Genomic DNA, 13,130 nt, shown 5'->3' with positions numbered 1-13,130 from the left:
GAGCGCTGGAGGATGAAAAAAACTAAATGATCATTTATGATGTGAACATTTCATTTTTTGCATGTCTGTGGTGAGCGACACGTTTGGACGATACAGTCACATTGTGTAACAGTGTGATGAACCGTATGTGACAAAGAGAGAAATAGAGTCATAGAGTGCTGATGCCATGGCACGATGTCATACTATTTGGTGTTTCTTCTTCTCTGGGTTTAACTTTATATTCAGGACTGGCAGAATGTTTCTTTAAGTCAATTCATTTTTGAGTGTTTTGAGATGATTAAAAAAAACTATTAACAAAACAGATAGTTAATCTATGAACCTCCTCTGACAAGGTGAAAGGGAAAATGTACTTCAGGGACATCAAAAAGTGTCTTTTTTTGTTTGTTTTTTAATATATAATTTTATTATTATAACACACAAGAATACATACAACATGAAATAAAAGAAAATAAATGTAAAATTGTACATTTTAATCTGTTTGTTTACATAAAGGCCCAACTGGGGACACGAGTTGGAAATTAGCAATAGCTATAAACTCTTTATGCAGCACATCAGTTTCATGCTTTGTATTGAAATTATGTTAAATTGCATTGTCCCTATTAAATAAATAAATTCAAAAAATAAAAATCCAAAGAAAAGGTACGAAGAGAAAAAAGATAATTAAATTAAGATTTAGAAAAAATAAATAAATAAATAAAAATAATAAGAAAAATAATACAATTAAAATAAAACCATAAATAGAATGGAGCAGGGGGATGGGGGGTTGTTCCTTCCCTACTCTCTTAATTTAATTTAATTTACATACCTGTTATTATTCCACTTCATCTGTTTCCTTTATCCATTTACTCCTGTAACACATGAATTCATCTTCTGTTTCTTAGCATCTACATAATTCTTTCCATTTCTTTAATATCTTCCACTGTTAACTTCCATGCATCAGACAAAAGTGAATTGATCAAAACATTTCAAAGAGATCATCAACCCCTTTATGATTTTTTTTTTTTTAGATTTTAGTCATAAAGGTCAAACCCTCAGTGAACCAGTCCACACTGCAAATCATCAAACACATTTGAGTGCAGGTGTCGGGAGTCACGGGTCAAACATCATTTTGAATCCTTCATTTTTATCTTTATTCTGCTGTGAATGGACTGACGCACTTTAAAAGAACTCCTGCAATTTTCCTCCATTAACACCTCTCCCCTCCCTCATCACATGAACAATAAAGACACTACATACTTACATGTTTGTGCTGTGTACTCCCCGTACACAGCGTCTGGGATTAAATGATAGCTTGACAGACATAAAAATTCATCTTGATCTGTTTAAATTAAAAGAGGAACTAAAAAAGGCGGTGTCAATCAGCCCTGTACTCGATGTGCTGTAGAGGAAACTCATCCTTTCTTTTTGTTTCCCCTGTCATACAGGTGTGTGTTGTACTGTACCTCTCCACATGTATCAGCAGCACAGCACGTCTTGCACTCAGGATAACAGGATGTGAGGAGACTCCCCCTGGAAATACAATTTTCTTCAGTGCTAGAGTAAGAGGGAAAGGTCAAAGGTGGGATACATCGCAGTCAGACAGCTTTGGAATAAATCCTCTCTTTACAACCACGTTCAAATCAGCGACTATCTCACTGTACTCACATGTTGATCACATGATACACACTTTCAGAGCACATTAGATGCATTAGAATGATTTATGAGTAAATTTAAAGCTTGTTTTTTTATTTTTTTTTACCTCAGAGGGACACAAAACCTGTTCTTGATACTTATAAAGGACTTATGGATATTAGTTTGTATACACAGAAATACAAGTGTGACTCAGTTCAGGGTGAAACACTAACTAGATCTCAGCTGACTGAAATGAGACCTCAAACTCTAAAAGGTGGATAAGAGTTCCAATAAAAAGACACAAGATGAGGAAACACCTCTACGACCTGTAACCTGGCTCTCTGGAGCAGTACAGTCTTTATTCATACTCACTGTCTCGGGGCAGGTTTTTTTCTGAAAGCCTTCCTCTTAACCTTTTCTTACATGATATAGATTTATGCTTGTTGTTCTTTACTCATCAACTTTTCAGCATTATTCACACACACTAAACTTTCTGCTAAATGACTCTTTACAGAGGCTATTGACGTCACACCAGGCAGCCATAGTCCTCTGCAGCTTACTCCCTGAGGAGGGCGTTGTCAACTTGTGCCATTTTGTCATGACTGAAAAACAGTATCAACAAGTATCCCTATTTAACAGTTCGCATCTGTACACATGCTTGTTTTTTTTTTTGTTTTTTTTTTACAGATTACTACCCCTTCTTTGTTTCACTGCACGTAAGTACTTCACCTTTTCCGCCATCTTTGTTCAAGAAGAGCTCTTCTGTCTGTGGCCTCTAAGTGCATCCCGGAAAAGCCCTCGCCACAATTATAGTAGTCTTAAAATGTCAGCTCCCCACTTTGTTAGCAGCAAAAAACACCAAAAAAAAAAAAAAAAAAACACAATACAGTGTGTACCAGCAAAAAAGAAGAAGAAAAAAAGCCTTAATGCTTCAGTGTGTGTGTGTGTGTGTGTGTGTGCGCGCGCTGCAAATGAAATTCACAAATGCCAAAGCTGAATATCCCAAATACATTTATTCTGTTGACGTATTTAAACACATTCGGTTTCTTCCAGCAGGGAGACCTCACAGAACCAATCAAAACGGACGTAAACATTTACATCAGAATTTACAAATCAAAGAACTTAAAATCACAGCGTCATAAAAAAAACAATCAGTAACTTAGGCTTCATGCTGCCATGCTCAAAGAGGCTGACTCGGGCTCGACTGATATGAAACTACACCCCCCCCCCCCCCCCCCCCCCCCCCCCATGCTGTGTCTCTTCATAGTCCTCAGTCCGGTCCTTCCATCCTGAGTGAAGGCTGAATTTGTGCATTTGGGTTCATACTCTCAGTGATGGACATCAGCAGTTTGTGCAAGTCTTTTTCTTTATTTCATTAAGAGCAGTGAGGAGGATTAACAAAGTGGTTTCAGACCAGATATAGTCTGAGAACGGGGATTGCACTTTTTTTTTTTTTTTTTTTTTTACACAGATGCAAACTGCAATTTAACTGCAGTGCACAAAATTGATTTATGAGTTTAAGTTTGTTAACTTATTGTATTAAATCAGCACTACTGATGCGTTCTCTTTCCCCAGAGACTATGCCTTCAGTATCAGGTCACTCAAACATGTCAAGTATTTCTGAAGTTGAAGTTTGTCATTGTAAAGAGTTGTATATGAAGGTGTTTTCTACCATTCAGACGGACTTTGGACTGAACAAACTCAAACAAAGAGAGCAACAAGAAGCTTGATCCTCCCGAGTGGAGACGCAGCCTCGATGCTCTTCTCTCTCTCTCTCTCTCTCTCCACATGTTAACACACCTGTTGTCTTAATGTGGGAGGAAGAGCAGAGGTGTCTGGATAAAAGAAGTGTATTCTTCCAGGCTGACCATGCCCTGAACTGTGCAATGGATTATAAAAAAAACATCCGAAACGAGGCTGGAGATGACATCACAGCCAGGTCAGACCATTTCAGTGTTAACCTCCCCAAGTGCTGACAGATGGTAGAAAAGATCAAAGACAAAGACATTCAGAATAATAACCTCATTAAAAACAAAAAGCAAAACAGAAATTAAAAAAAAAAATTATGTGCGTTTAGATTAGGAAGTAAAAGAACACTTAAAGTCGATGTTAGGGGGGGAATGTCTCGATATATTAAAGTGAAGGAAGTGATTCTGGTTTCGGACGATCTCAGGGGTCAAGCCAATAAAAAGTCTGATTTTAGAGAGAAAGAAAAAAAAAGAGCGGGGCAGCGTTCAGATGAGAAAAGAGGGCGGCTGTGGACAGTAGATTTGAAAATCATCAAAATAATAAAACAACGTAACCCCTAATTCCCTTACATGTATGTCTGCTATAGAGATCACTCAGTTCATCCTACCTCCTCTCATCTCTCTCTCTCGTCTATCAGCATCCTGAGATGTCTTTGGTTTTGTTGCGTCGTTGAAAGCGTGTGTCCGCGGGGTCAAAACCTTGCTCACGGGCTCCAAAAAGAGCCCAGCTGGGAGTCTCAGCCATGTAGTCCAACGCAGAGAAGCTCTCCTGCCCTTCACTCTCCTCGTGGACCCGGACCAGCTCCTGGAAGCGCTCGTAGTCAATCCACGTCCACCACTCGCCGTCCACCTTGAACTGAAAGCACACATAAAGGAGACAGCAGAGGTTATACAGTGTTCATGGATTTATATGTAGAAACCCTCCCGTCTCTGAAAGCCGTTTACTGACACGTCTTAAGACTTCTGTGACGATACCTGGAATACATTAAAAGGGAATTTTGTTATTAGTCAATTAAGCTCTAACTTCCACAGTATGTGGAATATCGATCTGCACCACTGCCAGGACCAGACGTACCTCAATAATCTGGATCTATTGCACTCTTACCAGCCGACGTCTCGGCAGCGCTCCACTGCATTGCTTCAACTGCGTACTTGATTAAACACGGCTGAACATCCGAGTCAGCCAAAAAACACTACCTCATTTATTCTCATCCATAACACCCCCCCAGCAGCGACCTATTGGGACAACCATTCACAATGTTCAGAGCATCTTAGAAAACGGATGCAATAGCTCGTACTTTTTTTTTACAGAACAGCAAATACATCAAGTTAAACAGGGCGGGGAGGAAACAAGTGCACATGTTGTCGTGGTAGATTTGTAACCCAGACAGAGTAGAAACAATATCAGCAACATTCCTCTTTAGATTATCATTTAAAGTCCTTGTGAGGAGTTTTTAGATGGTTATGAATCAGACTGAAATGAATACTGAAGCCTCTATATGAGCTGCTGAAGCACATGAGACCATCAGCGTAAAGATGTTTCTATAGAGTTCTTTAAGATGTCTGTAAACGCTGCAGCCGGGTCGGCGTCAGACAAAGGGATTTACAGCACACAAAGGGATCAGGAACAGCCTTTGTTGGCTTTTTCACTTTAAAAAATCTTCCTGAGTGATATATGTGACTGTCACAAGAAAGCAGGATGAGATGTTTAGTCAAAAACTCAACTCACACATTTACAGGACAAGATCAAAAAAAAAAAAGATTACAGGTACCACTATTTCCACCAGGGGCGCCAAAATCAACACAAATCAAACGTTCCCAACAGGAGCTCTAACTTTGAAAAAAAGGGACTAAAAAAATTAGATCTTAAATATTTCGATCTTAAATATTTGAAACAGATCCACATGTTACCATGGTCATAAACGCTGTCTTCAACCTGTGCACATTGTGGAGAAATAACACACACACACCCTTAAAGGCTTAAAGGTAACTTTCTCCAGATCCACCTTTTAAGATTTTGGTTGAAATAACTCATGTTCTCTGAAAAAGGAACAAAGAAAATCCGTCATCTGTATCAGTTTGTAAGTCTGTAAAAACTTCAACCAATGTCTGCCACGAGGTGCCAATCTGATGAACCAATCAGACGCCTCCCTGTCTCCCTACGAGCCCACACTCAAAGCATGAGCTGAGGTCCGCTTCTGGACCAATCGGCGCTTGTGCATGTAAGTGAGGGGGGCGTGGCTTTAGAGGGAGCACAGAGGGGAGGGGGGGGTGGGTGCAGACGGAGCACTGAGGGAATGCTACTTTCAAAATCATGCCAGTTTTCCAAAATGACCAAGCCTGCCTTCAATTTCACATACAGTAACATGATGGGGAAAATGAAACATCTAAAAGTGTAATGAAGATCATTAAAGATGACAAACGTTAAGGCATCAGACTAACGGTGATTATTGAGCCTCTTTCTCCACATCTGCCTCCTCTTGTTAGCTTTTATTTTAATTTTTTTGACAGTTGTGTATTCACTACCACTCCTTTCTCCTTACATCTCTTCTTTTATCAATCACTGCCTCCGACTCCTTCGCGCAATTCACCATCCGTCTTACAAAAGACAGAAAAAAAAAAGAGGGAAATAAATGGACAGAAGGAGAGCGAGGAGAGCGAGTGTTTGTGTTTACTCGTGAGAGAGGAAATCGAACCGTTGGAGAGAGGGAGAACAGCTTCAGTGTTTGACAAAGAAGAAGAAAACATCATTGTGCCTTCTCTAATCCTGCTCCTGTTTTCCCCCAATCCAAGCTCAGGAGGTGAAGAGTGTGACCTTCTACTTTCCCAGCATGCAACAGTGCACTCCAGCTGATACAGAACCATGTATCCCGTGTCGTCTGTGGAGGGCTGGGAGAACAGGGGGAAGCAGAGTGGACTATGTTTCTTATAACACATGCAGTTCAGAGCTGTTTACGGCAGCAGGCGGCAGAGTTTGATCTTTCAAACGGCCCCTGATGACTTCAACACATTTGCATGGAGGTTTCTGATAAGCTTTTACTGGATGTAAAATTGTGCTGAGTCGTCACTGGGGACCAATGTGGAGCTTTAGCGCTCAGCATTTACTATTTAAAAGCTCTTTCAGATTAAGGACTACTTTGACTCCCATGTGTCCACTCAGGCGTCCTTTCCTTAAATTCCCAGAACTGAAACAGACTGCTTCTACGTCTGTCAGTCCGACTCCCACAAAGGGAGGGCGAAGAGTTAAAAATACTGCACAGACTTACTTAGAAAAGAACAGCAACTCAAAATGTACTTGCGAAGGACGAACATTTATTTGCCAAGTGCAAAGACTTTGCTGCTGGATATGACGTCCCACTGAGGGAGCTGCAGCATTAAGCACTTGAGCCTTTAAATGCTTTGTGCCTGCCTCAGCCATTAGAGGAGAGCTGCCCGCTGCATTGCTAATGAGGCCTGAGAAAAGAGGGGGGGAATAAAAATATATGAAAGCAGCACCTACTGGGAGTTAATGTTTCTGGTAATGAGAAGGGAAGATATTTGTTCAGCCAGCATCTCTGCAAACAATTTCAGTCTCCAAGCAACAAAGCTGAGCGGAGCCGTGTGCTCGGGCGAGAACGAGACGGCCTGTTGTTTTTGTAAAGGCGTCTCCTTTGCTGCAGATGACGGCGGACGCCGAGGACGGCTTCATCGCCGAGCGCCGCAGGAGGTACATCATGTATGAGCACATGCCAACGAGCTGTGCAGCCACACATTCACAGAGAGGTAACGAAAGACCATCATATCTTATATCAGCGCACGATGAGTTGAACTGCATCCTTTTATCCACCACAGTCTGGATATCAGAAGATTACATTCCCCTTGCCTTTCTTTAGAGAAAATAATAACGACTTTAAATGAACGGCTCTATGACGAGTGCACAGGTGGTGTGGCATTTAAAACACAGTGAAACAGTTTATGTAAATACATCGTCTATCTGTAGTTTAAAATGCCTCACCAGCCTGTGCACTTATCTTAGGCTGATGTTGTCTGCATTGCAACCAATTAATATTCTACAATTCACTTAGCAGACGCTTTTATCCAAAGCGACGTACATCAGAGAGTAAGAACAACACAAACAAGGATCTAGAAAAAAAAAAAAGGGAACAATGTCAGTAAGAGCAAACGATCAGCTTTGAGTCTGATTGGACACACAGGTGCTGACAGGAAGTGACCAGAGGCAAAGCACAACATTGAGGGCAGTTCTTGAGAGCTCTAATCAGTATAGAAACCATCTTATAAGTCGTCGTTATCAAACAAAAACCATCGTCACAACCATCATCATCATCAATAATATGGAGACCATCATCATTAAGTTAGTAGGTATTCATGAAAGAGCTGGGTCTTCAGCTTTTTCTTAAAGGTGCAGAGGGAGTTTGGAAGTTCATTCCATCATAATATTTGGAGACTTTTTTCTCTTCTTTAATAATATTTATCTAAAATATCTAAATATTTGTCAGAAACAACACTGTACAGAAAGGCAACCAGGTGGGACACCCTTCTTCACATACAGTAAGTCATGGAGCCGTGATGAGACTCTCTGACAGCTACAGTCAACTCCCACATGACAACAGGAAAGAGCTGTTTTCAAAAACTAAAAAAGTCAGCAGAGAGATGTTAAAAGAAGCTTCTCAGCCTCAACAGTCACAGGTTTGAACTAAAACAAAACATCATGAAATATTAAAGCTGCAGACACAATCACATTCAAGCTGTTCACTGTGTCAGCTCCCACTTGTTGATCTTATTTATTGTAATATTTAGAGGTCTGTCTGTTTGTTGCTGAAGTGCAGATCCTAACTGCAGGTGGTTTGGCAGCTTGTTGGGTGAAGCTCCTCTAACGCCTTCGATCTTCACTTTAGAGTCTGACTGCTGCAGCTCTGCTTTATTCAACATTTCATCTGGAAGCCTTCAGTCTATACCACGTACAGCAGCCCGGCTGGAGGCTGAGGGAGAGTCTCTGATGTATCTTTCAAGACATTTGACTGCATCAAATTGAAGACATCTCTTGGACTTGAAACAGAAACACAAAAAGGTTTACTGAGAGGACTAATTAGTAAGTCAACACGTCTGTCAGGAATTCATCTCGTGAAGGTTTTATGATCAATCTGCACTGAAGAAAAAGGGGCTGATATGGGATGGAAAATAAGAGGAAAAAAATAGAGATAGGAGATGAAAGCGAGAGAAAGTTGGCAGAGAAGGAAGAACAAGGTGTGACCGAGATGCAGAAGAAGAGAGAAATGTCCATCAACAGGGCTGGAAAAGGAACTAATGATGATGACGTGTCAAAGCAGGGAGGATCTATCGCTACTAAAGCGGGATGACATATATACACAGCTCTGATGTCTTTTAAAGAACTACATCAAACAGTGATCTCATCCAAGTGGAACCAGAACATCTGAGGACCGAGCAGAAGCATTCACGCACGCACGCACGCACGCACGCACGCACGCACGCACACGCACGCGCACGCGCACGCACACACACGCACACGCACAGTTATATAAGTGAACATTTAGACTTCATATTCTGGACCCTCTTTTCCCGCTGAGCCTGAGCGGCACGGAGACATTCAGGACACAGAGGACACTTAACAGAAAAACATCACACTCTGCGCTCACAGGAGGAACCTTAAAAAAGCCTCCGCTCTCCAAAAAACGCTACTCGATTATTGATGAGTGCACAAAAATGAAGAGTAAGACATTCAGGATGAACAAAAGCTAAGGTCACTTTTTTTCTCTTTTGTGTCAGTTTATGCGTTTTTCTCTCCCAATGCTCCAGTTTCAGTTTTCATTAAAATCTTTTGGAAACTTTGTGACTTCTTTTGTCACACTCAGCACAAAATAAAAACACGACTACATTCACACCAAAGCAACAGCTCCATTGACAGATATAACTACACAGACCAACACACAGTGTGCACAAATGCGTGATCAGAAACACAGTGTGTGTCTTCACACTGACAGTCCTTTCCTCTGTTCCCTCCCGAAGCCTCGTCAGATGCAGTGCGTGCAAAATGCTGCTCCTGTTTCTCACGGTGGCTCAGTCAGCGTTATTAGTGAACAGGCAGATAGACGCTGCCTCCGAGCACTAATACAGCAAGCTGTGAGACTAAAAGCAGGAAGTGGAAAAAAGGTGAAGAGGGTGTTTGTGAATGCGAGTATGTGTAAGAAGTTCTGAGAGTTGTAGGCGAGGACGTGCAAACTAATGAAGGTGTCTAAATGTGTTGCACAAACGGGCATCGCTTTGCATCCTGGTTAGTGAGAAAATGACAGACATGAGACGAGACAGAAGATGACAAGGAGAGAGAGAGAGAAGGAGGGAAGGAAAGAGGACGGTGGAAATCAATGCAGTAAAATATTGATTGTGTCCTGGTGTGAAAGAAAAAGGAAGGCATGAAGAGAACAGCTTGCTTTTAGCACCTTTTTGTTTCAGGCATCTTCACTGAGAACGCTTTAACAGAGATGATAATATTCATACGTTTATCTGCAGAGACCAGAGACACACTTTATTATATACAACAGAAATCTTTTCATCTTGTTTTAAGAGGCCTGTAAAGCTAGAAGCTCGAGGTCATACTTCACATTCAGGTCAGCATGCTAAAATGTTTACAGTGTTTACATGGACCATGCTGCTGTATCAGACAGTTCAGACACTTCATTCAAAGCCAGTATTTAAACATGAAGGCATGATGATCCTGTGGACGCTCAAAGAGGTCCAGCTCTCAGCAGGGCTCAAAAATGTTATGGTATAATCTTTCTATAAAGTGCACATTAAATCAAGTGTGCCTTCAGGTCTCAAGCCATGCAATGAAATATTTAAATATATTTCACATGATTTGTTCTTCTTATGTGCTGCTGTACTTCCAGCTTACAAAGGTTTAGATTTATGTTTTAAATCAGCCTCAGACAGTTTTCTATTATTTATATCTTAAAATCTACACTGAACACCGGATCAAATGTTCACTTCTTTGTTGGATAAAATCTACTCTATTTTAAATGGTTACTTTATAGCAAAATGATCATTCAGATCCAGGGGGGCGCCGGTTACCTATTGGTTAGTACAAAGGCTGGAGTCCTCCAAGCGGGCTGCCCGGGTTTGAATTTGACCTGTGGCTCCTTTCCAACATGTCATTCCCCACTCTCTCTCTCTCTCTGATTTATGACTCTATCCACTGTCCTATCTCTAAATAAAAGCATAAAAAGCCCAAAAATAAACTTTTAAAAACACTTCAGATCCAGATTTCTCGGACAGTTTCCCCTCTGCACCAGATGTCTGTCATCCTAAGACACCTGCAGCTTCACATGCAGCACACGTCCTGTTTGAAAAGTCCTTCATCTTGAATTACAGAGGGGTTATAGTAAACACTGGCTCCTTTGAGCTAGCATATGTTTTTCAGAATAGTAACTATTCTGCGTATTGCAGATGAAAACATGATCATGCGTCATGTTCCTTCTTGCTCTCCTGTTGAGTAATTCATTAATGACCAGAAACAGTCAGCACAAAAGGTAAAGACATCTGCAGCAGTCCCCTGAACACAACGCCCTGTAAATAAAACTGAAGGTGTAATGAGTTATAGTGCTTACATTATCTGTGAAAACATACCCAGCTCTTAGTTAATGTGTATGTGAGTCTGAGTGTGTTTAGTCTCTGTGTGTGTGTGTGTGTGTGTGTGTGTGTGTACGATGGAGCGGTGTGGGTGCCAAGCTGGCTGTCTTAAATTTTAACTCAGTCAGAAGGAGCCAACACAGTAATTAATCATCATTCATTAATTATTGAGGGACAGTTGGCTGAGCACAACCCACCGCTGACTGATCCTTTGAGGGGCGGGAGAAACAGAAGAAACCACTTTGATGGGTTTCCTACTTTTGAATAGAAGGCAGACAGGAGACTACCGTCAATAAATAATAAAACAAGATTAAATCACAAGACCGGTTTCAGAACCAGAAACTTGTACTGAGTTTCTGAAAGAAAATGTAGATAAAGGGTGTGTGTGTGTGTGTGTGTGTGTGTGTGTGTGTCTTAAAGACCTTGTGCAGAATAAGAGATGCATGGAGGATCAGCAGGTACACATTATTCTTTATTATGTATGATGAGGTGCTAATGAAGTGTCATCTTTCTGGGTCCAGTGATTAAGCTCGTTAATTAAAATTCTTACATGCAAACACACCAGTAGCCATCGGGCTGTATCTTTAAGAGACCCAGGACGTTGTTGCACCACATGAGCGTAAAAATAAAAAAGTAAAGTCAGTCTACAGAGTGATTAATCTGTCCCTTACCCTACTTCATTTAAAAAAAGGAGAATCAACCATGGAAGTTGGCAGGAAATGGTTGATTAATTCTTCATTATTTCACTCTTTTACTTTTTGCGCTGCTGTTTAATGTGAGGCACCAAAGAGTAATGTTAATTTAATAAACTCACGCTGGATGCCAAGAAGCACTTCTGCTCCGAGGACACCACGATGAATGTTCAGGTTTGATATTTATCTCACGTCCCGCCCGGTGGAGCCGTGATTGACGGTCTCATTCCTTACCTTTGTGTGTGCGATGAGCAAACAGTTGGAGTGCTCGTGTTCGCAGGCGATCTCATACTGAGGCAACATGTCGGCCAGCTGCTGGACGAAGGCGACCACTTCCTGATGCCAGGGGACGTTAGCCATGGTCAGAGTGCTGGCAGAGCTTTCTCCACAGTATGTCACTCCCTGCACAAAAATAGAAGACGACGATCAGGAACAAGGGAGGAAAACAAACAGGCTTTACACGTTCAGGCCCTCAGCTGAAAGTGTCACATCGCTTTAGCATGAAAGATACAATCAAGAGCAAACATCCTATGAATCCTACATGCATACAAATCATAAAAACATTCAAGTAATAAAAGAAAAGGCTTGATATCACATATGATCTCTGGACACCATCTGATCCCAGGCTGTGACTGAAAGTAATAAATTGTGTATTTTCACAGAGTATCAATCAAAACTCTCTGAAATCTAAAAGCTGTCAAATGATGGAGTGTCCTATTTACAGGAATGCAGAGCCTGGATGTCAAGACAATTGTTTTTCTGACAAATAGGATGCTGATATAAATCCCAGACTGCCTTACAAATGCATCCACAAGTTATAGCTCCTCTTTATTTCCCTTCTTTGAACAGCATCAGAAAAATGATCGACGTTAAACCTCAGCTGCATTTCATCCAGCAGACTTTTGACTCATCTGTTTGGATACTCAGGTTCCTCAATAGAGTGTCAGACCAAATATGAGATGACTTCTTTTTGTCTACTTTTAATGACATCATCATCAGCATGGGTCGGTACTAAGTGGGAAACCTCTGCTGATGAAAAATGAAGCCAATGAGCATGTGCAAAAAAACAAATTATTTAGGCTCAAATTCAATGTTTACTTCTGTGACTAATTATGAAAAGTCTGAAACATGCAGGAATCAGTATCATGGGGGGAGGAAAGGTTTGACACATGAGAAAAAGAAAATCATGAATTTGTTCATTAAAATCAGCAGATAAAGCTTTTACTTGACCAAGATGACTAAAGCAATTCAACATTTAGCTACCCATACTATAAAAAATGAATGCATGTAGTGCAGAGTGTATTATTAAAAAAAACAAAAAACAATCCTCATAGACTTTGTAGTACTGCTGATTGCGACCAGGAAAACTTTGGAGATTTCCCACCCAGCTGGTCAGAGAAATGAAGCGGGAGGTGAAAAACACTCTGGCCTTGGCCTC

General features: G+C 41.0%; 1 protein-coding gene across 1 annotated transcript in view; it reads right to left on the bottom strand.

The window, feature by feature from the left end:
- Window positions 1-2,605: 2,605 nt before the first annotated feature.
- tyw1 (tRNA-yW synthesizing protein 1 homolog (S. cerevisiae)) overlaps window positions 2,606-13,130 on the bottom strand; it is a 58,181-nt gene continuing 47,656 nt past the window's right edge. The window contains exons 15-16 of the mRNA XM_061047143.1: window positions 11,927-12,094; window positions 2,606-4,215 (exon numbers count right to left, since the gene is read on the bottom strand). Of these exons, the coding sequence (XP_060903126.1) occupies window positions 3,994-4,215; window positions 11,927-12,094 (390 nt within the window). The 3' untranslated portion in view covers window positions 2,606-3,993. The remainder of the gene's footprint in view (window positions 4,216-11,926; window positions 12,095-13,130) is intronic.

The sequence above is a fragment of the Labrus mixtus genome, chromosome 9 (genome assembly GCF_963584025.1).
Source record: "Labrus mixtus chromosome 9, fLabMix1.1, whole genome shotgun sequence".
NCBI classification, from domain to species: Eukaryota; Metazoa; Chordata; class Actinopteri; order Labriformes; family Labridae; genus Labrus; species Labrus mixtus.
The sequence above is the reverse complement of the archived record's forward strand: the minus strand, read 5'-3'. Positions and strand labels throughout refer to the sequence as shown.